This window comes from Patagioenas fasciata, chromosome 1 (genome assembly GCF_037038585.1).
Source record: "Patagioenas fasciata isolate bPatFas1 chromosome 1, bPatFas1.hap1, whole genome shotgun sequence".
NCBI classification, from domain to species: domain Eukaryota; kingdom Metazoa; phylum Chordata; class Aves; order Columbiformes; family Columbidae; genus Patagioenas; species Patagioenas fasciata.
In genome coordinates this window covers 137,866-159,848 of record NC_092520.1, presented here as the reverse complement: position 1 = coordinate 159,848, position 21,983 = coordinate 137,866, and the positions used below count along the sequence as shown (strand labels likewise).

Below are 21,983 nucleotides of genomic sequence, written 5' to 3'. Positions count from 1 at the left end.
GGAACATGGTACCTTTAGTGCTGTTCCCTGAAGTGGAGCAGGGGGAACATGGTACCTTTGGTGCTGTTCTCTGAAACGGAGCAGAGGGAACATGGTACCTTTAGTGCTGTTCCCTGAAATGGAGCAGAGGGAACATGGTACCTTTAGTGCTGTTCCCTGAAATGGAGCAGGGGGAACATGGTACCTTTGGTGCTGTTCCCTGAAATGGAGCAGGGGGAACATGGTACCTTTAGTGCTGTTCTCTGAAATGGAGCAGGGGGAACATGGTACCTTTAGTGCTGTTCCCTGAAATGGAGCAGAGGGAACATGGTACCTTTAGTGCTGTTCTCTGAAATGGAGCAGAGGGAACATGGTACCTTTAGTGCTGTTCCCTGAAACGGAGCAGAAGGAACATGGTACCTTTAGTGCTGTTCCCTGAAATGAAGCAGAGGGAACATGGTAACTTTAGTGCTGTTCTCTGAAATGGAGCGGAGGGAACATGGTACCTTTAGTGCTGTTCCCTGAAGTGGAGCAGAGGGAACATGGTACCTTTAGTGCTGTTCCCTGAAGTGGAGCAAAGAATGCAAAGTAGCCAATTTGTGAGTGGAATAAGCACTCGTGTTTGAGGCAGAATCTGATTTGGAGTGCTTTTACCAGCCCAGAGAGCACAGTGGTGTTAGGAGAGGGAGTCTGAGTGTGCAGAGGCGCAGAGCGGCTCCGTTCACACCGGGGAGCAGGACTGGGAAGGGCACAAGCACCATCGTTTCAGATTCTGTGGAAGACAAGAACGGATCACGCCCCAGCCTCAGTTAGTCTTTATGGAGGTTTGTGGTACAGTTTCGTTAAAAACTTAATAGTGGAAATTGCTGTGTACTATAGCTGCTGCCTGAAGGAGAAAACAGCGTGGGAATACTGGAAACTCCATTTTAACATAGAAAACTTTGTAGTGCTGGGGTGAACAGACACCAAACAGGTTGTTCAGAGAGGCTGTGGTGTGTCCACCATTGGAGATCCTCAGAACCTGACTGGGCAAGGGACTGAGCAGCTTGCTGTAGCTGACCCTGCTCTACACAGGGTGGTTGGACTAGATCGCACTCAGGTCCCTCCCAGCCTCAGCCGTTGTGCGATTCTGTTCTGTGGTTCAGTGAATAACAATCGTACAGGTTGTATCACATAGCTGGATTTTGCCATACTCTGGGCAAAATGTAGTCTAAATCTTTGAGTGAGTCTCATCTGTGATAACACTGCCTGGGCTACAAGAAGGACATGGCCCTGTTGGAGCGGGTATAGGGGTGGCCACAAAAATGATCAGAGGGGTGGGAACCCTCTCCTATGAGTATGGGCCGAGAGTTGGCGTCCAGCCTGGAGGAGGCTCTGGGGAGACCTTAGTGCAGGGCAGCAAAGATGCTGGAGGGAGTGGAGCATCTCCCGTGTGAGGAAAGGCTGAGGGAGCTGGGGCTCTGGAGCTGGAGAAGAGGAGACTGAGGGGGGACTCATTCCTGGGGATCAATATGGAAAGGGGCAGTGTCAGGAGGATGGAGCCAGGCTCTTCTGGGTGACAACCAGTGACAGGACAAGGGGCAATGGGTGCAAACTGGAACACAGGAGGTTCCACGTGAGTATGAGAAGCAACTTGTTGGGGGTGAGGGTGTCAGAGCCTGGCCCAGGCTGCCCAGGGAGGTTCTGTAGTCTCCTTCTCTGCAGACATTCAAACCCGCCTGGACCCCTTCCTGTGGAACCTCAGCTGGGTGTTCCTGCTCCATGGGGGGATTGCACTGGATGAGCTTTCCAGGGCCCTTCAACCCCTGACATCCTGGGATTCTGTGCAGCTCGTCGATACTTAAAGGGAGGTTGTAAGAAAGATGGGGACAGACTTTCTGGTCGAGCCTGTAGTGATAGGACGAGGGGTAATGGTTTTAAGCTTAAAGAGGGTAGATTCAAACTAGATATAAGGAAGAAATTTTTTATGATGTGGATGGTGAAACTCTGGCCCAGGTTCCCAGAGAGGTGGTGGATGAACCATCCCTGGAGACATCCCAGGCCAGGCTGGACGGGGCTCTGAGCACCCTGAGCTGCTGAAGATGTCCCTGTCATGGCAGGGGGGCACTGGGGGGCTGGGAAGGTCCCTTCTAATCATGTCAGTTCCATGACTCTATGAGAAAGTTCTGTTGCTTGAGAAGTTTTTACTTATCTTTTATGTTAGTTTCTTTAGGTATCTGTGCATATGGATCCTGTCCTTGGTGAAACTGGAATTTGTGACGGGTCTGTTTTTACAACAGGCAGCATGTGTGCACGTGGCTGACCCTGCAGCGTTTTCCTGGGGACATAAAGCATGACATGTGCTTACACGTGGTTTATTTTTTTGTTGCTCTCTATAGCACGAGCTGTGAGTGGCCTCGTGTCCTTCAGATGAAATGGGCTGCTCCTCTTGGACAGCAGCCAGGATGGGTACAGTGATAATAAACTGGAACCGTTTTATTTACGTTGAATAAGTGGATGCAGATGGATGGGTGGCTGCCTTTGCTTATGAGCTGTTTGCTTTGACTTAGGTGAAACTGTTCAGGCTTTTGAACCTGCCAGTACTGCGGTGAGGTGTTGATAGTGCTGTACAGTGCGTGCGGGCTGGTCCCAAGGCTTGAGGGGCTGGAACTGCCAGCGACGTTCTGCGCGGTGCTGGACACGCTCAGTATTACTGCCGTGGTACTTGCGTTAGAAGGCAGTAGCTCCACAGCCATTGCTGGCAGCTTCTCCATGCTTGAAAAAGCCATGGAGCGTTTACCCTGGGCAGATATATTGCTCTTAATCACTCTCGCTTAACTTTTCTCAAATAATACAAGTGAGGGTACCCCCATCAGCATTGCCTTCTGTCTTGAGCATTTGTACCAGTTTGGCTGAAATCGAGTTAATTTCTCTTCATGCAGCAGCGTTCTGATGTTTATGATCTGGTACGAAAAGAATGTGGGGACTCAGTGGTATTTCAGCTGTTACTAAGAAAACCGAGGATTTCCTTGGCTTTCAGCTTCAGGTGCGAGTTGGTGGGAGAGCAGCACAGATGGGACAGCGCTTGGATCGCCATCCAGATCGATCGGTGGAACATTCCCTACCATTAGTGCTATGCTTGGGGTATAATTTGCATTGGCTCGTTAGTTCTGTTCGGGAGCTGGATTCCATGGGGACTTTGGCGTTCAGCCGCTCACCATTCAGCTGTTTGGCCGTTGGGTGTTTCCGCCGTTTGCCTTTTGCCGGGGTCGGCTGTTCGGGACCTGGCTGCTCTGTCTCCAGGACCGGCTGTTCGGTGTGACTGCAGTTCTGTGAGGGGTTGCACTGAGTGTATTTGATTTATGTTATAGTGTAGTATATTTATTATATCATAGTATATTTATTACAGTAAATTTCTTACAGTACATTTCATTTTTATTAGCAGTGGTGTGTATATATATATATATATATATATATACATATATATTTTGTTGTTGTCTTATCAAACTGTTTTCGGCTCAGCCCGTGGGTTCCTCCCTTCCCGTTCAGCTCTCCGTCGTCCCCGCGGCGCGGGGGGTGAGTGTTCGTGGCCGTAGCTGCGGGCTGGGGTTGACCCGCGGCACCGTGTCGCACGGGAGCCTCTGCACGCCGCCTCTTCGGGCTCCAGTGGCCACAACAACAACTCAGTTGCCAACACGGCAATTTTGTTTCTGCTCCAGTCTGTCACCTGAACAGTGCTCGCTTTCCTGAGCTTTCGGATAACTACATGTCTTGGGCTCTCGCTTTTGTGGCGAGGAGCGTGTGACTGCTCATTGTTTCTGCTACTGTAAGATCTGGGAGGCATGAAGAGAAGCTGGCAGGTGATATGATTGAAAAGAGTCCCTCAGACGAAACATAGTTAAGCTCTGGAACTCTGACACAGGACACGAATGCCACAGATTTACAGGGGTTCAAAAAGTGACCGTCTGTGTTCTTGGAAGGGGAAACACTGAAGTTCAGGGAGTACAAAGACATTCTCTCTCGCCGAAAGTCAGTGAACTGCGGGCTGTTGGGTGCATGGAATACACCAGAGGAGCGTATCGCTTCCTGTTCCTGTGCTCTCTGCCTGTTTAGTTTTGCCCACGTTTGTGGGTGGTATAGTGGACTAAATGGTCCCAGATGAGACCCACTGTGGCCATGCTTTCTGGTGAAGGTACCGTATGAGATGTCTCTACAGCACTGTATGTGGTACATGTGTTGAAGTCCTGTATGTTCGAAATCTCCTTTCCTTTCTTAGGAGCATCTGGAGTGGCCATTAATGCTGCATAACCATAGCAGTGTCTTTCTGCCGAACGAGAAGGAGTTGTTGCTGATCGGCGGTGGTGGGAACTGCTTCTCCTTCGGGACGCACCTGAACGCCGAGCCTGTGGTGCTGAGCCTCAGCGGCATCCTGGCCAGCGGCTCAGCGGGACCAGCACCGACCGCACCGCGCTGCCGCGGGTCCGAGGGAGCAGAATGTGTCCACACGGGTTTTGTATCGAGTGCACCTGTGAAGGGGGGACTATGACAAGGGGTTGCATATCTCACTTGTCTTTTTTTGTACTGCTTTCTGTTGCTGTAAATAAAGTCTCCTTAGGCCTCCTTAGAATTAAACCTGGTGAGAGGGGTCAAGGACAAGAGGAGGAGCTTTTTCCAATCCGTGGCAGATAAAACTGACACCAGAGGCATGTAGGCCCACTGATGAATGAGGTGGGTGCCCTGGTGACAGAAGATCCAGAGAAGGCAGAGTTACCGAATGCTTCTTTGTCTCTGTCTGCTCTGCCGGGGCTGTCCTGAGGATCCCGCACCGCTGAGGCCCCAGAGGAAGGAGGACAATGGAGGAGTTTGCCTGGGTTGATGAGGACTGGGTTAGGGAGCAGTCAGGCAATCTGGACATCCATAAATCCATGGGTCCGGATGGGATGCGCCCGCGGGTGCTGAGGGAGCTGGCTGAGGTCATTGCTGGACCACTCTCCATCATCTTTGCAAAGTCTTGGGAAACGGGAGAGGTGCCTGAGGACTGGAGGAAAGCAAATGTCACTGCAGTCTGCAAAAAGGGCAAGGAGGAGGACCTGGGTAACTCCAGACCGGTCAGCCTCACCTCCATCCCTGGGAAACTGATGGAACGGCTTCTCCTTGGTGCCATCTCAAGGCACATCAGGGCTAAGAGGGTCATTAGGGGCAGTCAACATGGCTTCACCAAGGGGAAGTCGTGCTTGACCAGCCTCATTGACTTCTATGAGGACATAACAAGATGGATGGATGATGGCAGAGCAGTGGACGTGATCTCCCTTGACTTGAGTGAGGCATTGGACACAGTCTGCACAGCATCCTCCCAGCTGAACTGAGGAGTGCGGTCTGGATGAGCGGGCAGTGAGGTGACTGCGAACTGGCTGAAGGGAAGAACCAGAGAGTCGTGGTCAATGGGCAGAGTCCAGTTGAGGCCTGGATCCAGTGCAGAGCCTCAGGGGTCAGTGCTGGGGCTGTATTATTCAATATATTCATCAATGACTTGGAGGAGGGAATAGAGTGACTGTCAGCAAGTTTGCTGGGGACACCAAGCTGGGAGGAGTGGTGACACTGGAAGCTGTGCTGCCATCCAGAGACCTGGACAGGCTGGAGAACTGAGCAGGGAAAAATTTAATGGAATAGAACAAGGGCAAGTGTAGAGTCTTGAATCTGGGCAGGAACAACCCCAGGTTCCAGTGTAAGTTGGGGAATGAGCTATTAGAGAGCAGTGTAGGGGAAAGGGTCCTGGGGACAGCAGGGTGAGCATGAGCCAGTACTGGGCCCTTGTGGCCAGGAAGGCCAATGGTACCTGGGGTGGGTTAGAAGGGGGTGGTCAGTAGGTCAGAGAGGTTCTCCTGCCCCTCTGCTCTGCCCTGGCGAGACCACACCTGGAATATTGTGTCCAGTTGTGGCCCCTCAGCTCCAGAAGGACAGGGAACTGCTGCAGAGAGTCCAGCGCAGCCACCAAGATGCTGGAGGGAGTGGAGCATCTCCCGTGTGAGGAAAGGCTGAGGGAGCTGGGGCTCTGGAGCTGGAGAAGAGGAGACTGAGGGGGGACTCATTCCTGGGGATCAATATGGAAAGGGGCAGTGTCAGGAGGATGGAGCCAGGCTCTGCTGGGTGACAGCCAGTGACAGGACAGGGGGCAATGGGTGCAAACTGGAACACAGGAGGTTCCACTGCAAGAGGAGAAGAAACTTGTTCCTGGTGAGGGTGGCAGAGCCTGGCCCAGGCTGCCCAGGGAGGTTGTGGAGTCTCCTTCTCTGCAGACATTCAAACCCGCCTGGACCCCTTCCTGTGGAACCTCAGCTGGGTGTTCCTGCTCCATGGGGGGATTGCACTGGATGAGCTTTCCAGGGCCCTTCAACCCCTGACATCCTGGGATTCTGTGGAAGGTCCCTGCCCAAGGAGCGGAGCGGTGGAACAGGGGTGCTGCGCTGCGTCAGAGCTCTGTCTGCATTTTTCCTAAGGTACTTGTAGAGTGGACTTTAAAGCTAACATGAAAAATGTGCCGACTGTAATATATTTTAAAAATGAAATATATGAACACAAATACTAAAAATAGGGCCTGTTGCAGAGCAAGGTACGCTTCTGCAAAACTTACTTGCTGCTATTTATTCTGTCTTCCTGACAGAGTACTCTTCTATTTCTGTGCGCTTACTATTAAATGATGCAGTGGAAATGATATTGTACTAATAAAGGAAAGAAGCTGTGCGCATGCGCATTGCGCTCTGCGAGCGGGCGCTGTGCGGCACGAAGGGCGGGGACATGCAAATCAGAGGAGCAGATGTCGAACGGGCCGCCGGGAAAAAGAAACAGAAAATAAAATAAAATAAAATAAAATAGAAATAAAGACAGAGATAGAAAGAGAAAGAGGAGAAACAGAAACAGAAGAGGCTGGGTAGAAATAGAACAGAAGCAAAAGCCGCGGCGAATATGCAAATCGGCTCGGGATGTGGGCGGAGAGGCGAGTGGGCGGGGAGAATGCAAATGTGGATGCGGATCGTGCCAATCAGATCACGGATCGGAAAACAAGGGGCGGGGTGACGAGGAGCAGGGGAGAATGCAAATTAGAGGCGGGGATGCACCAATCGAGAGCCAGAGTGGCCGAAGGGGCCGCTGGGAGCCTCCGTCGCGGGGGTCTCCGGGTGCGGCGAGGGCCGGTGTCCGCGGATTCCGGTGGAACCGCGGGGAAGTGAGGGGAACAGAGCGAGAAAGGAGCTCGGGGGTTGGTGCGGGCGCGGCGAGAGTGACCGTGAGGTGGGAGGGTCTGGCAGTGGATGGGGCGGTGCGGCGGCGGTTACAAAGTATCGCTTCTCGGCCTTTTGGCTAAGATCAAGTGTAGTATCTGTTCTTATCAGTTTAATATCTGATACGTCCTCGATGAGAGGACTTTATATTAAACGGATTTTTGGGCCTGGGAGTTGGATCCGGAGCTTGCTCCCTCCGCTCCGCGCATCGTCCCGGTATTGCAGTGCCTCCGGGAACGGTGCACCCCCTCGGGGGACCCTGAGCTGGTTAAAAATAGAGCAAACTGACATCAGCTGGGAAGTGGGGGAGCTCTGCAGCGCGCCCTGCGGGGGCCGTTTCTCTGGTTTTACAGCTCCAGCTGAGCCGTGCGCAGCGGGTCCCCGACTTCCGTGCTGCTGCCGGCGGGGCCGAGCCCAGAGCGAGCGAGCTCTGGGGCGGGGCGGCCTCAGGAAGGCGGGGCCGGGGCCGGGGTGGGTTTGGGGCCGAGCCCCTGTCCGGCGGGGGGAGCAGGGGCGGCCAAATCCCATGCCCGGCAATGGTGGAGCGCTGCCCGCCCGTGCTGCCCGCAGGACGGGGCCGGACGCTCCGCAGCTCCCGGGCGCTTCCCAAACTGCGTGTGGGGCCCGGGGGTGCGGGGCTGGGCGGGGGGCGCTGAGCTCCACCCACCCTGAGCATCGCGCATGGGGGTGCAAGGGGCCAGAAAGCAGCTGTTGGGGGCCAGAAATGGAGGCAAAGATTTCCGTTCCTGGGGCTTGAAAACAGTCTTAGGGGGTGGATTTTGGGGCTCAGAAACAGATTGAGTTGTGTGGCCTCAGGCTCAGAAATACGGGTCAAGTCCTGCATTTTTGGGACTGGAGAACAGGCTCAGCAGGCGGGTTTGGGCTCAGAAATGGGCACTGAGGGAGGTGGTTTGGCTGGTTTTGCAGGGGGTGGGAGGGCAGCGGGCGCTGCGGGAGAGCAGGGACCGGGCAGGTGCGTGGACCTCCCAGAGGGGGGGTCTGGTGGTGTCGGACGCCAGAGTGCTGTCGGAGGCCAATGTGCTGATACTGAAAAGCTGGCAAAAAGATTCCTTAAAGCAGTTTTGAAAGTGCTAAAAGGCGGCACTTTTATTGCAGCGTACTGGACACTCAGAGGATCGTTCTTCTAATCGAGTGTGCGCATGATTTGCACTTCTTGGTATTTGTTACCTATATGTATTGAATATTCATTTGCTTATACTACTTAGATAATGCATAAAACGTAAATTATTTACACAAACCCGCCCCTTGCCAGAAGTCCATCTTAGGTATTCCAGAGTCTTCACCGGAGTCTCTAATGTCTCTGTTGTCTTAGCAGCCTGGTACTCCCTCCTCCCCCCGGTGTCGGCTTCTTAACCTGATTTCTTGAACAAGCCTCTTGTCATTTTGTGCTGCTACTCAGTAAAAGTCCTATAAGCTCTTTCTTCATTTAGTGGAACGACCTACTTTACCAACTTGCAAGCACGGGACACCCGGCTTAGCTTCGAGTCCAGTCTCTGTAGAGTTTCTCTGTTAGGTTTCTGTTACATTAGGCCTCGTCTTGCTACATTAGGCTTAGTCTTGTTACATTATGGCTAGAGGTTTCTGAAAGACTTCCGTTCCTTTTGTTGGTGCACCAGGCCAGACTCATTGTCTGAGAAGGCCTCTGGGGTGAAAGGCTCTTTTCAGACCCCACATTGTCCTTTTTGAGTCCAGCTCTTCTTTGTACAGTTTAGAATAGTTAGTTAATCATACAAACTCAGGAGTATTTATACAATGTATAACTATGGTGTTTAATCCTAACACTCAGTTTTTCACAGCAATTGGTTTACAACCTTGTCGAATGCCCAGACTGTAGGAGCAGCTGGAGCTTGTCAGGAGAAGGAGCTGAAGCAACTGGAGCTCCAGTACAGAGCTGCAGCTTCAGTCAGCCAGCACTGCAGTGAGCAGGAGCTGGAGCGACAGGGGCTGTGTGCTGCCTGGGGTGTGTGTCAGCCAGAGCAAAACCACCTGCGGCTGCAGCGAGAGGGGCTGTGTGCTGCCTGGGGTGTGCATCAGCCAGAGCAAAACCACCTGCGGCTGCAGCGACAGGGGCTGTGTGCTGCCTGGGGTGTGCATCAGCCAGAGCAAAACCACCTGCGGCTGCAGCGAGAGGGGCTGTGTGCTGCCTGGGGTGTGCGTCAGCCAGAGCAAAACCACCTGCGGCTGCAGCGAGAGGGGCTGTGTGCTGCCTGGGGTGTGCGTCAGCCAGAGCAAAACCACCTGTGACTGCAGCGAGAGGGGCTGTGTGCTGCCTGGGGTGTGCGTCAGCCAGAGCAAAACCGCCTGTGGCTGCAGCGAGCAGGAGCTGGAGTGACAGGGGCTGTGTGCTGCCTGGGGTGTGCGTCAGCCAGAGCAAAACCGCCTGTGGCTGCAGCGAGCAGGAGCTGGAGTGACAGGGGCTGTGTGCTGCCTGGGGTGTGCGTCAGCCAGAGCAAAACCACCTGCGGCTGCAGCGAGCAGGAGCTGCAATGGGCGGGGGTGTCTGTTGGTGGGAGCCCCGAGGGCCGGGCGGCGCTCCGGCACAGCTCAGAGCCGCAGGCCAGGCAGGGCTGTCCCACTGGGGCTCTGGGCAGCACGAGGTGAGTTCATTCTGACAGCGGGGAGCGGCCTCTCGCTGGAGTTAGACCCAGGCCTGCTCTGCTGCATGCAGCCGTACATGCAGGGATGCCCGTGGCTCTACATCAGAATAACAAAGTGTGCCTGGGCATCCTGAGGTTGTGCATGGGTCTGGGAGTGCATGCGTTTTTGCTGCTGGAAGATGAAACGTGCATGTGCCTGTTCAGTGTAAGGACAGTTGGAAGCTGGGGGGGACCCTAAGCAGGCTGGTGGCACAACTGCAGCTTTAGAAGATCTTGAATCACAGAAGCATTTCAATTGGAACAGACCCTGAGGATCACTGAGTCCAGCCACAACCTAACGCAACTCTAGCACTAAAGCATGCCCCTAAGGACCTCGTCTGAACACCTTTTAAACCCCTCCAGGGATGGTGACTCCAGCACTGCCCTGGGCAGCCTGTTCCAATGCCCCACAGCCCTTTGGGGAAGAAATTGTTCCCACATCCAACCTCAACCTCCCCTGGCGCAACTTGAGGCCGTTTCCTCTGCTCCTGGCGCTTGTTCCTGGGGAGCAGAGCCCGACCCCCCTGGCTCCAAGCTCCTTTCAGGCAGTTCAGAGATCAGAAGGTCTCCCCTCAGCTCCTGTTCTCCAGCTGAACCCCCAGGTCCCTCAGCCGCTCCCATCACACTTGTGCTCCAGCCCCTCACCAGCTCCGTTCCCTTCTCTCCACTCGCTCCAGCACCTCAAGGCCTTTCTTGGCCTGAGGGCCCCAGAACTGACCCAGGATTTGAGGTTTGACTTCGCTAGTGCCCAGTGCAGAGACACAATCACTTCTCTAGTCCTGCTGGCCACACTATTCTTGATACAAGCCAGGATGCTGTGGTCTCTTGGCCACCCACTGGCTCATGTTCAGCCGCTGTCACCAGCACCCCCAGGCCCTTTTCCAGCCGCTCCTCCCCAGCTGCAGCGTTCATGGGGTTGTTGTGACCCCAGTGCAGGACCCGGCACTTGACCGTGTTGAACCTCAGACAATTGGCCTCAAAACTCCCTGTATATAGAAAGGACTTAAAAAGTCAACCTTGTTTGATGTATTTCTGAAGAAATAAAGATATAGAAGCACTTTCAACAGCTGTCTCTGCCCCCTTCTCCATTTCCCCCTTTTCCCACTGCAATTTGGGGCCAGTTTCCCCAAATCGGGACTTTACTCTGCGGCGCCACAGGCACGGAAGGGGAGGCGTCGCCATGGCACAAAAATACCCCAAACAGCCTGAATCTGGGTCTGCAACGGCGGGAGCGGGGGAAAAGGGCGGGGGAATAAAATTAAACAGGACAATTTTGGGGAAAAAAGCCCCCAGCACTTCCGGCGGCCGCGCGCTGCCGCGGAACCACAGAACAGCGCCTGCGGAGCTGCGCATGCGCATTGCGCTTTGCGAGCGGGCGCAGCGGGGCACGAAGGGCGGGGACATGCAAATCAGAGGAGCAGATGTCGAACGGGCCGCCGGGAAAAAGAAACAGAAAATAAAATAAAATAAAATAGAAATAAAGACAGAGATAGAAAGAGAAAGAGGAGAAACAGAAACAGAAGAGGCTGGGTAGAAATAGAACAGAAGCAAAAGCCGCGGCGAATATGCAAATCGACTCGGGGTGTGGGCGGAGAGGCGAGTGGGCGGGGAGAATGCAAATGTGGATGCGGATCGTGCCAATCAGATCACGGATCGGAAAACAAGGGGCGGGGTGACGAGGAGCAGGGGAGAATGCAAATTAGAGGCGGGGATGCACCAATCGAGAGCCAGAGTGGCCGAAGGGGCCGCTGGGAGCCTCCGTCGCGGGGGTCTCCGGGTGCGGCGAGGGCCGGTGTCCTCGGATTCCGGTGGAATCGCGGGGAGAGTGAGGGGAACAGAGCGAGAAAGGAGCTCGGGGGTTGGTGCGGGCGCGGCGAGAGTGACCGTGAGGTGGGAGGGTCTGGCAGTGGATGGGGCGGTGCGGCGGCGGTTACAAAGTATCGCTTCTCGGCCTTTTGGCTAAGATCAAGTGTAGTATCTGTTCTTATCAGTTTAATATCTGATACGTCCTCGATGAGAGGACTTTATATTAAACGGATTTTTGGGCCTGGGAGTTGGATCCGGAGCTTGCTCCCTCCGCTCCGCGCATCGTCCCGGTATTGCAGTGCCTCCGGGAACGGTGCACCCCCTCGGGGGACCCTGAGCTGGTTAAAAACAGAATTGAAATGGTGTTGGGTACAAGGCTGTGCGGCTTGGGGCCGCGCTGGTGATTGTTCCGTGTCTGCCGCTCTCCGGACAGTCGCAGCGGAGTGCGGATTCTCAGCTGCGGGTTGACCCATGTGGATCGTCTGGTCTGGCTGACCCCGGGCGGACCCCTCGGTGCAGGGGCCCCCGCACACGTTTCCCCCCCGGCACCTCTATAGTTCGCCATGCAGCCCCCGTGCTCCACGCTGCCGTCCGCCCGTACCGGCCGTGCGGTGCTGCGGGGCCCGTGAGGCGCTGCCACCGCGCTCGTTGCCGCCGCTCGGGAAGGAAACGCCGCCGCCCCCGCCGTGCCGAGCGCGCAACGCGGGAACCGCAGCGCCGGTGCCGCCGGGTGTCGCCGCTGCTGCCGCCCGGTGGCCGCAGCCGGTTCTGCAGCCCGGCCATGCCGTGCCGGCTCTGGCGCCCGGGAGGACAGAATTGCTGCTGCTAAAAAAACCCTTTTATTTTAAAAAAGCCAATTACAAAAACCCTTAGACGCCTCTTTTTTTTTTGGGGGGGGGGAGGGGGTGGGTCGGGGGGTTGAACAGTGAGGGGCTCAGGTGAGGGACAAGCGTCCTGCTCCGCTCTGTTTTCACAGAATCACAGTGTTAGGGGCTGGAATGGACCTCCAAAGATCATCCACTCCAATCCCCCGCGGAGAAGAAGTTTCTTTTCCAAGGGAGGGAAGTTATGAAATTGAAGAAATAAAGTGGTGAAATTTATCCCTAGAAACTGGGATAAAAAGAGGGGGAAAGGCTGGTGGGGGAGGGGACTGGGCAGACCGGTGACACTAAAAGGGATTTACACCCGCGCCTCCCCGAAAGATTTGGGTTAAATCCGGGTGGTTTTAGGGATATTTTTGGAGTTGTTTCCTCCCCACCTCCACTGCTGGTGCTGAAAACAACAAATATTATCATTTTCATTTAAAAGGGGAAAAGTTCAAAGAAAAAAAAGGTTGTGTTTTTTTTTTTTTCATCACTTCTGCCTCAAGGCAGCGGCACGAAGCCCCTTTATTAACCATTTCCTCCCCAATTTGGGGTTCTCTAAACTATCCCATTTCCCAGCTTGCTGTTGAAAACGCTCCAAACGGGACAAACTTCCCCCAAACCACGAATTAAAAGCCCTGACCTCACCCTCGCGGCTTGCCCATTTGTGCTGGAGCTGTATTTTGGGCCAAAATATGCATAAATTGGTATATTTTCGGCATAACGGCCTGGCGATCTTAAAAAGAGCCTTTTGAGCCCCGTTGTTACACACACCCGCTGATAATTTACCTGAGTAATTGCAAACCCGTCCCCCAACTGCGCCTTTTTCCGCTTCAAACGGACCCTCCGAGGAGCAGAGGAGGGCGGGCGGCCGCGGCCTCTCCGGGGAGCCGCAGTCTTCAGTCAGGTCCGCTCCGGGGGGGAGGGGGTGGGCGGCAGGCGGCTCAGGGCAGCCCCCGCGGAGGTCCCCGGGGCCGGCGGAGGAGCAGGAGGCGACAGCCGGCCGGGGGCAGATGCCGGGTGCATCCCCAGCTCGCCAGAGCTCCCTCTGAACCTCCTCCCGCGGCCCCGCTCGCCCCGCGCAGCCGCCCCCAGCTCCGGCTGCTCCTGCGAACCCGTCCCGTGTTCCTGGGCCGCGCCCGAGCCCCATGGTGAAGGCGGCAAGCCGGCCCTCGGCGTCTCCGGCGGCCCCTGTGGCGGATGCGCTCGACTCGCCCCCACTCCCCCCCAGCCAAACCAGCAGCAGGTGCGGGCTCCAGAGCAGGTGGGGGCCTGAGCTCCTTCCAGGGGACCCACAAGGAAGCAGAACGGCTACTGAATGCTGGTGGTTTGTGGGTGCAGGCAGTTTCTTGCAGACTTTTCCTGCTGTGTGCAATTTGACTGCGAGTCAACCACTTTATTCTCTAAACACGACAGTCTGGGTGAGCCCACTGTGAGCTCTCCCTGCTAAATAAGTGAGCTGTATGGCAATGGTTTTACTACTCACAGGTCAGTGGCTGAGCCCAATTTAAGTTTAATATCAATAATTTGGCTTAAGTAGATGCACTCTAAATTAATTATTTAGAGATAAAAGGTTGTATGATTTTTAATACACTCTTTGCTTCATGTTACTTGGTAAGCTGGATTTGCTTAAATTTTAAAGTTCTGCTCATATTTACCAAAAGCAACTACAAACCACACTGAACGCTTGCAAGATAAGGTCTTGTTTGCACTTTGCTGGGAAGAACAGAACGGTCCAGGAAAAACAACGATCCAAGGCTAACACGGAGGAGACATTACAGACGTCTGCAAAATGGGGCCTATTTCACACTTTGCTGAGAAGAAAGGATTTATTCAGACAAAACAGTACCTGCAAGGCTATGGACCATAAACAATGTCTACAGCTGAAAACACGAAAGGCCCATGTGGAATCGGAGAAAAAGATCCAAAGAGAAGCAAGAAGACCTCACAGTGGAATATTGCTGTTGGACTAAATGATGGTATGAACTGTTTGTAAAGATACAGAAGTCTATGGTTTATATGCTGGGGTTGGACCTCTGTGGAGGTGCCAGCCCTGCTGCTATTCTACTCCAGGTTTCTTCCCCAAGAATTTAGTCTGCTGCAGTCTGCCCTGTGTGCAGCTGTCGCCCGCGGTCTGCCCTGTGTGCCGTTACCAGCCCTCGCAGCCGTGTCCCTGTGCTGGCACTTGGCAGCTGCTGCAGGGGAGTTGGAGCTTTGCTTTTGTTGTATGCAGTAGTTGACACCTTTGGACAGAACTGTGACACTGATGTTTAGCAAAGCTGCAGGCTGATATTTATTATATTACTGCAAATATTAATAATCCAAGCGTTTGAGCTCACGGGGGTGGGGATGTGTAGGCGGGGGGCAGCACCCGCCGGGAGTGGGTGCGCACCCAGGGGTGCTGCAGCACGTCCCGCAGGGGCAGGCGCTGGGCCGGGCTGCGGCGCAGCAGGCGCGAGATGAGATCACGGGCACCCTCGGGCACGGCGGGCGGGAAGTGCAGGTCCACCTGGCGGGACACGGGGGACTCAGGGACCCCGGAAATGGACGGGGCACAAGGACACCCCCACCCAGTACTGGTGTCCCTGGCCCCCCAGCCGTGGGTCTTGCCCCACAGTGGGAATGGAGGGTGTAGGGCAGGTGCTGTGTGTGTGGGGCCGGGATTCTGGGGTCCCGCCCAGCCCTTGGGTTCCCCAGCAGCATGTGTGGCAGGGGCTGCTCTCCAAAGGCAGGGTCCCCATGGCAGGGGATTCCGGGGGGTGTGAGCTCCCTAAACATGGGGTCTCTGTGGCAGGGTCCCCCCTGTGAGAGCACAGCATGTGAGTCTGGGGGTTGCTCTGGGGTCCTTGTGGGTCCCCGGAGGTGCTCCCCGGGTGGGTGGGGGTCCCTAGGGCGCAGTCCCCACCTTGGTGATGCGGTGGTAGGTCTCGTTGTGGGAGGGGCTCTCGAAGGGGGGGTGCCCAACCAGCAGCTCATAGCAGAGCACCCCCAGGCACCACAGATCCACCTTCTCGTCGTGCTCGTGCCCCTCCACCATCTCGGGGGGAAGGTAATCCAGCGTCCCACACAGCGTCCTCCGCCTGGGGGGCACCCCATGAGGAGACACCCCCACGTGTACACGCACCCACCGCCTCTCCAGAGGTACATAAAGGCAGCTCTGTTTCAGGGGGAGCCCCGCCTTGGCAGGTTCGGGCCCCCTGGGGTGCTTGTCACCCCCAGGCCAGTGACACCATCCCCATGGGGTCTCAGCCCCTGCTGTGTCCCTGTCCGCACAGGGTGCCCCATGGAGGACCCCCCCCAGAGCCCCCCCAGCCCTACAGGGCCCCTCCCCAGACCTTACCAAAGGGGAGTGGGTGCACAGACAACCCAAAGTCAGTGATCTTTAGCTCTTCCAGCCCCACGGGGTGCTCCCCCAGACTCACAGGGCCCGCCACAGCCGTACCGGAGGGAGGGGGCGTGCACAGACCACCCGAAGTCGGCGATCTTCAGCTCCCCCATCAGCCCCAGCAGCAGGTTCTCAGGTTTGATGTCCCGGTGGATCACCTTCTTCCCATGGCAGTACAGCACCGCGTCTGCCGCCTCCTCCATCAGCTGGGGGAGACAAAATGAGGGGGTCAGGGCACCCCAAACTGGTCAGGGGACCCCCACAGCCCCCATGCAACCCCAGGGTCCCCCACTGAACAGAGGGTGGCCACTGTGGGTGTGGCAGCAGCTCCTCCATCAGCTGGGGATGGGTCAGGACACCCTCAAACTGACCAGGGGGCCCTTGGGGACCCCAACACCAATTCTTGGGTGGGACCTCAGCATTTGGGGCTGGTCAGGAGGCCCAGACCCCCATGTGTGTGGGTGACCCTGGTGTCTGGGGCGGTTCCAGCGCTCCCCCCTAGGGGTGCCCCATTTTGGGGTGACCTGACCGTGGCGGTGCGGGTGGCATCGAAGCGGCCTTGGCGCTGCAGCTCCTTGTAGAGCTCCCCCCTGGGCGCGTACTCCAGGATGAGGAACACCCGCCGCTCATCGTGGAAGCAGTTGTAGAGGCGCAGGATGTTGGGGTGCCTGAGGGGAACAGGGACACATGGTGAGGTCCCAGGACCCCTCACTACCACCCCAGGGTCTCCAGTGCCACCCGTGGGCTCTCTGCAACCTACCCCCGCTGTCACCTAGGGGACCCCAGAACACCCCCAGTGTCACCTAGAGGACCCCAGTGCCACCCACCATCACCCCAGTGAGCCCCAGGACAGCCCTCCACTGTCACCCCAGGGTGTCCAGGACAGCCCCCACCATGACCCAGAGGACAACAGGAGTCCCACACTGTCATTCCAGTGCCACCCACCACCACCCAGGGGGTCTTCTGGGACCCCTTGATATTCCCCAGGATCCCCTCACTGTCACCCAGTGGGTCCCCGAGTGCCACCTCATCACCCCAGGACCCCCAGCCTCATCAACCCAGGGTCCCGCCAGTGCCATCCACCATCACCCAGGAGGTCCCCAGGACCCTACCAGCACCACCCAGGGGCCCCAGGCTCCCCCACCCCGCCTCCCCCCAGACACCCCCATGCTTGTGCTTCCTGACTGTAGGTGGGCCATGATCTCGATCTCTCGCCGCAGCTGGTGCTCCACCCCTTCCTTCTCCACCTGGGACTCGAAGAGGACCTTCAGCGCCACCAGGAATTTCGTGCTCCGCTCCCGTGCCAGGTAGACGCTCCCGAACTTGCCCTTCCCCAGCGGCCGCCCAATCTCAAAGTCATCCAGCGTGAAGGTCCGTCTGCAGGGTGGGGGGCAGAGACACACGATGGCTGGGGTACCCCATCATAGGGGGGACACCCAGCACCTGCGCCCACACATAGTCAACACCAGCCCCGGTGTCACCCACCAATGCCCAGGGGTCACAGGACCACCGCACTGTCACCCATGGGGTCTCTGGGATGCCCCCCCGTCATACTGCGGGTAACTGGGCACCCCCAGTGCCACTCAAGGTGTCCTTGGACCCCCCATGATCACCCCAAGGTCCTCAGGGCACCCCACAGTGCTGCCCACCATCACCCAGGGGGTCTCTGGGACCCCCCCACTTATTATACTTGGGTTCCCAGGATGCCTCACAGACCACAGGACCTCCCCACTGTCACCCCATGGATCCCAGGAGCCATCCTCATTACCCCAGGGTCCCCTCAGTGCCACCCACCATCACCCCAGGGGGCCCCAGGGCTCCCTTCCCCCCAACACCCAGGGAGTCTCTGGGACCCCCACTCTGTGGTCCCCAGAAGCTCCCCAGGACCCCCTCCCCCCGCTGTCACCAGGGGGTGACTGGCATCCCCCAGTGCCACCCGGTGGGTTCCTGGCACCCCCTCCCCCATCACCCCAGGGTCTCCAGTGTCCCACATCACCCCAGGGGTCCCTGCTACCCCCAGGCCCCCCAGCGCTGCCCCCACCGTCACTCACTGGGGCGGGGGAGAGGCCTGCAGGGCAATGGGCTGCAAGGGCTCAGCTCCTGGTGGGGAAGGCTCAGCTGCGGGAACCCCCCACACACCCTGGGGGCCCCGAGGACCCTCCCGTGGGACACAGGCGTCCACGGACCCCCAGGTAACACCCGCGCTTCCACCAAGGGACCCAGGCGTCCGGCGCCCCAACCCCTCCCCAAGGGGCTCTGTCCCCCGGACCCTCCCTCCCCGTACCTGGCCGGCGCTCCGGCGTGAGCGGCTCCTCGCGGCGAACCTGCGGCCCGGCCGGGGAGGGGGGGTCACCCCGAGACACCCCTGCAGGGGTGGGGGACCCCAACACCCTCCCCAGGGACAGGACACCCCCAAAAAGGGCCCGCGTGTGCCTGAGCGCACCCCCCCTGGGACGGGGCCACTCCCAGGGGTCAGTGCGGCCCCAAAGAGGTCGGGACCCGCCCCGAGGGTGCCCCAGGGATGGGGCCCGGGGGACACCCCGAGACCCCCTCCCAAGGACGGCCCCCCGGCGGGGTTTGGGGCACTCCGAGACCCCCCCCATCCCAGAGAGCAGGACACTCCAGAAAGGGCAGCGTCACCCCAGTGCCCCCGGGGGGACACCCTGGCACGGGAACGTCGCGGGGGAGGGGCTGTCACCTCGGGCAGGCTGGACACGCCGGGATTCGCGTTCTCCTTCTGCGCCATCCTGGGGGCGGCGAGGGGACACAGCATCACCACGGGACCCCAGATCTCGGGACCCCCAACCACCCGGGACACGCTGTCCCTGGATCCCCAGCCCCTCGGGACCCCCAGCCCCCCGGGAACCCCGAGACCCCCGGGACACGCGGTCCCCGGATCCCCAGCCCCCCGGGACCCCTGTTCCCCGGACCTGCTGTCCCCGATCCCCGCCCGCCGCGCTCTGCGCCCCCTCCCGCCGCCGCCTTCAAACCCGCCCTCTGGCTGGCACGCACCGCCCGCCTATTGGTCCCTGCTGCGGACGGCCCCGCCCCCACCCGCCTTCCTCCCTCCCCGCCGTTCTTACGCCGTTTTTCATTGGCCAGCCACGCCGCCCGCCTGGCGGGCGGGGCGGGAGCTCAGCGCTGATTGGCTGTCGGGCGCAGTTGGGCGTTCGAGCGCGTGCGGGGAGGCGGCGACCGGGGTAGAAAGTTGTTGAACAAGGGGCGTTGGTGAGGAGACAAAATGGTTTCCGGGGGTGCGGGCGGGCGGGACGAGGTGAGGGTCACCCTGCTGAGCAAAGAGCGGCTGTGCGGGCAGGGAGTGTTTAACGGGGAACGGCGGGGCTGGCGCCTCAGGTTTGTCAGAGGGCAGCTGAGGCAGCACGGGCGATGTGTGAATTCAGACGGGCTGCAGGGTTAAATGAGCCGCAGCGTTGGTGGCAGCGATGAGTCTCTTGCAGAGCTCGCGGGTGTACCTGGCATTAAGTAAAAATTCTCTTCAAGCATTTCATTTCTTTCTTGGCTATTACTGCTTTAAGTGAAGCACCTGGTTCCGCTGGAATCCCTGTCTGCCAGGGACACTTTCCGCAGGAGCGCTGGTGTCAGTGCCAGAGCCCTGGGGTCCTCCTGCCCGAGGACACGGGCTCGTCCCCACCCCAGCGCTGGGAGGACGCAGCGCGGCCTGGCGCAGTGACACGGGACGGGTGGTGAAGAGCAATAGCAGTAAGTATGTACTTTTTTAAAAATGTCTTGCCAGTTAATGATGAATCGTACTCCAGTTTTTGCCTTGTCATGATTTCTAGAAACCCTGGCTGTCTTTCTCTTCCTCTTTACTGGTAAAGTTGTGGTTTTGTTACTAGTAGGTTACAATCAGGTGTTGATTCTGGAGGTGTTGAACATGCCTGGGGAAAGCTGTAAATACAGTGAAATTGGTGATTTGTAATGTACAGTGATACTGACTGCATCTCTGGTTTTCAGTACTTTGTTCTGAGTGGCGTTTGGGAAACGTAACAGGAAAGCCCAGCTGCAAGAGTTTAAAATTGGCTACAGGGTTATGTTGTGGGTTTTTTTAACAAATTTAATTGGACTGTGGAAATAATTTTATAGATGCTACAAAGGTAAAAAATATAACAAGATTCGCAGAAACTGTCATCAGCTGTAATAGGAAAAAAAGCAAAAGTAACTTTTACTTTGGTTCAAAGGAGGTATTCCAGAACTAGAAATGAAGATGAAGCTTTGCGTGGGAGGGAGATCAGCTCGGCACTAGGGAAGCTCCTTTTCCCTGGGTTTGCTGCAGCAGAGACTCAGGCACGGATTCCAGAAATTCTAAAATATCAGTTTATTTGCCAGGCACAGTGTAGAGCAGCTCGAGCTGCTGCTCCTGAAGAGGGACCGGAGCAGGAGGTCTTGGGCAGTTCTGCCCGCACGGTCCCGTCGGTCCAAGCTCTGGTGTTCGGTCGGCGTTCTGCACCCGCAGCTCTGGGTGAGACCTGGTCGGACGTGGTTCTGTCCCCTCGCGGTGTGACGGACGCGGCTCCGCTCCCGGGGACACCTCGGTGCCTGTGACCCAGAGCTGGGCACCGCTCTGCGCTGTGACGCCTGTGCTGGGCACCAGCAGCACCTCCGGCTGCTGCCAGAGAGGCTCCTTTTCCACTGTGATCTCACGGGCGTGGGGGAGAGAGGATAAAAGTGACAAAAGCAGCTGGATGGTTCAACTTGTTTCAAAAAAGCCCCAACATTCCAAAGCCAGCTGCACAGCCAAACGTATTCCTATACATCCGAGTTTTTCAGGCAGTTCCGGTGGACTAGAGAGTCTTTTAAAAAAATACAATAAAGGCAGCAAGCATTGGGACCGGCAGCCAGTAACAGGAGTGAGGCAAATGTGTATCAGTTAAATCAGCTCATCTCATATTCTGATAATGCTCTGTTAACTTTCCAACACCAGTGGAGTCCAACTCTCCTGCATCCCGTCCATCGGCTGCGGCAGCTCGGCCACCTGTGCTTGTTTGCTTGGCTGGGGTTTGGTTGGTTGGTTTTGGTTGTTGTTTGTTGTGTGTGGGTTTTTTGTTGTTGTTGTTTGTTTGTTTAACCAGGACTTGAAATGAATGGGGCAAAAGAGAGGAAGGAAAACTGGGAAGAGCAGGCCAGGCCTGACAGAGACACTTAGAAATAAATATTTAGGAGTGGCAATGGCACTTGCCACAATAATTATCCACGTTTCCTACGTGTCTATTCTAATTATATACTAATAATTTATCCATTTCTTTCAATAATTTAATGAAGAAATATGTTCAGAAAACATTTTATGCTGAAAAAATATTCTATATTCCAGTAGTATTTTCCTGCCCGCAAAGAAAAGCTGCTCTTACAGTTCATCTTATGATCGTCTGGCTGAAATACACAATTTAAATACAAGTTTCCAGCAAAGCTGCAGCAAGCCAGAGTAAGTCACTGTCAGGGAATAGGCTGCCTTAGCTTATCAAATTACTCAGTATACGGCTTTGTACAGAACCTGGTTAGAAACGGCTTGTACAGAACTCGCTCAGCGTAAGGGAGTTTGCCCAACGCAGCTGTGAGCTGTGGACCCTGGAACTTTCTGTTTGTTACGGAAAAAGGCCTCAGAGTGCTCAAGACGAGGGAGCTGCTGAGAGAGGAACAGGACGGGTCTGCAGGGACGGGACACAGAGGGGAGTTTTGGCTACCGCAAATAACTTTTTATCTGCAGCTGCAGGTGCAAAATAGGAACTTGCAGGTCAGGACTTGGACTGACGGCCCCATCTGAGGTGAATGAGGAGATTCCGTGGAGAGCAGGGAGACCCCAGGCTCTAATGGTGCAGTTGGCCCGAGGGACGTGCGGGGGCTGGCGCTGTGGGCAGAGCTGCCCAGGGTATTTCTGCAGAGGGTCCTGTGCAGCAGACACCCAGCTCGGGGTGCTCTGCGCTGTGCTGGCAAATCAGTTAATTAACAGTGATTTCTGGAATCTGTGCCAGTGTCTGCAGTGCAAAGCCTGGGGAAAAGAGCTGCCCTAGCTCGTGTGCTT

At 56.5% G+C, this 21,983-nt stretch overlaps 2 protein-coding genes and 2 non-coding genes across 8 annotated transcripts in view; 3 read left to right on the top strand and 1 right to left on the bottom strand.

Moving 5' to 3' along the window:
• Window positions 1–4,590, top strand: part of LCMT2 (leucine carboxyl methyltransferase 2) — a 31,459-nt gene extending 26,869 nt beyond the window's left edge. For all 3 annotated transcript variants that reach the window (XM_065835229.2, XM_071805934.1, XM_071805960.1), the window contains one exon: window positions 4,235–4,590. In XM_065835229.2, coding sequence (XP_065691301.1) covers window positions 4,235–4,504 — 270 coding nt within the window. In that variant the 3' untranslated portion in view covers window positions 4,505–4,590. The remainder of the gene's footprint in view (window positions 1–4,234) is intronic.
• Window positions 4,591–7,294: 2,704 nt separating this feature from the next.
• On the top strand, window positions 7,295–7,485 carry LOC136097389 (U2 spliceosomal RNA). The gene has a single exon (XR_010650779.1). It is a non-coding gene; the product is annotated as a U2 spliceosomal RNA (small nuclear RNA).
• Window positions 7,486–11,831: 4,346 nt separating this feature from the next.
• On the top strand, window positions 11,832–12,022 carry LOC136097390 (U2 spliceosomal RNA). The gene has a single exon (XR_010650780.1). It is a non-coding gene; the product is annotated as a U2 spliceosomal RNA (small nuclear RNA).
• Window positions 12,023–14,830: 2,808 nt separating this feature from the next.
• LOC136109610 (aurora kinase B-like) lies at window positions 14,831–18,918 on the bottom strand. 3 transcript variants are annotated; one of them, XM_071805544.1, is made up of 9 exons: window positions 18,877–18,918; window positions 18,645–18,693; window positions 18,231–18,270; window positions 17,998–18,046; window positions 17,132–17,323; window positions 16,476–16,614; window positions 15,984–16,152; window positions 15,467–15,641; window positions 14,831–15,070 (listed from the first exon to the last, which is right to left on the bottom strand). In XM_071805544.1, the coding sequence occupies exons 2-9, from the start codon at window positions 18,690–18,692 to the stop codon at window positions 14,875–14,877; spliced, it is 1,008 nt and encodes a 335-aa protein (XP_071661645.1). In that variant the 5' UTR covers window position 18,693; window positions 18,877–18,918; the 3' UTR covers window positions 14,831–14,874. The 3 variants fall into 3 exon arrangements, with proteins under 3 accessions (XP_071661645.1, XP_065708493.1, XP_071661653.1); XM_065852421.2 differs by having other exon boundaries at window positions 16,004–16,152; XM_071805552.1 differs by having other exon boundaries at window positions 18,881–18,908.
• Window positions 18,919–21,983: the final 3,065 nt, after the last annotated feature.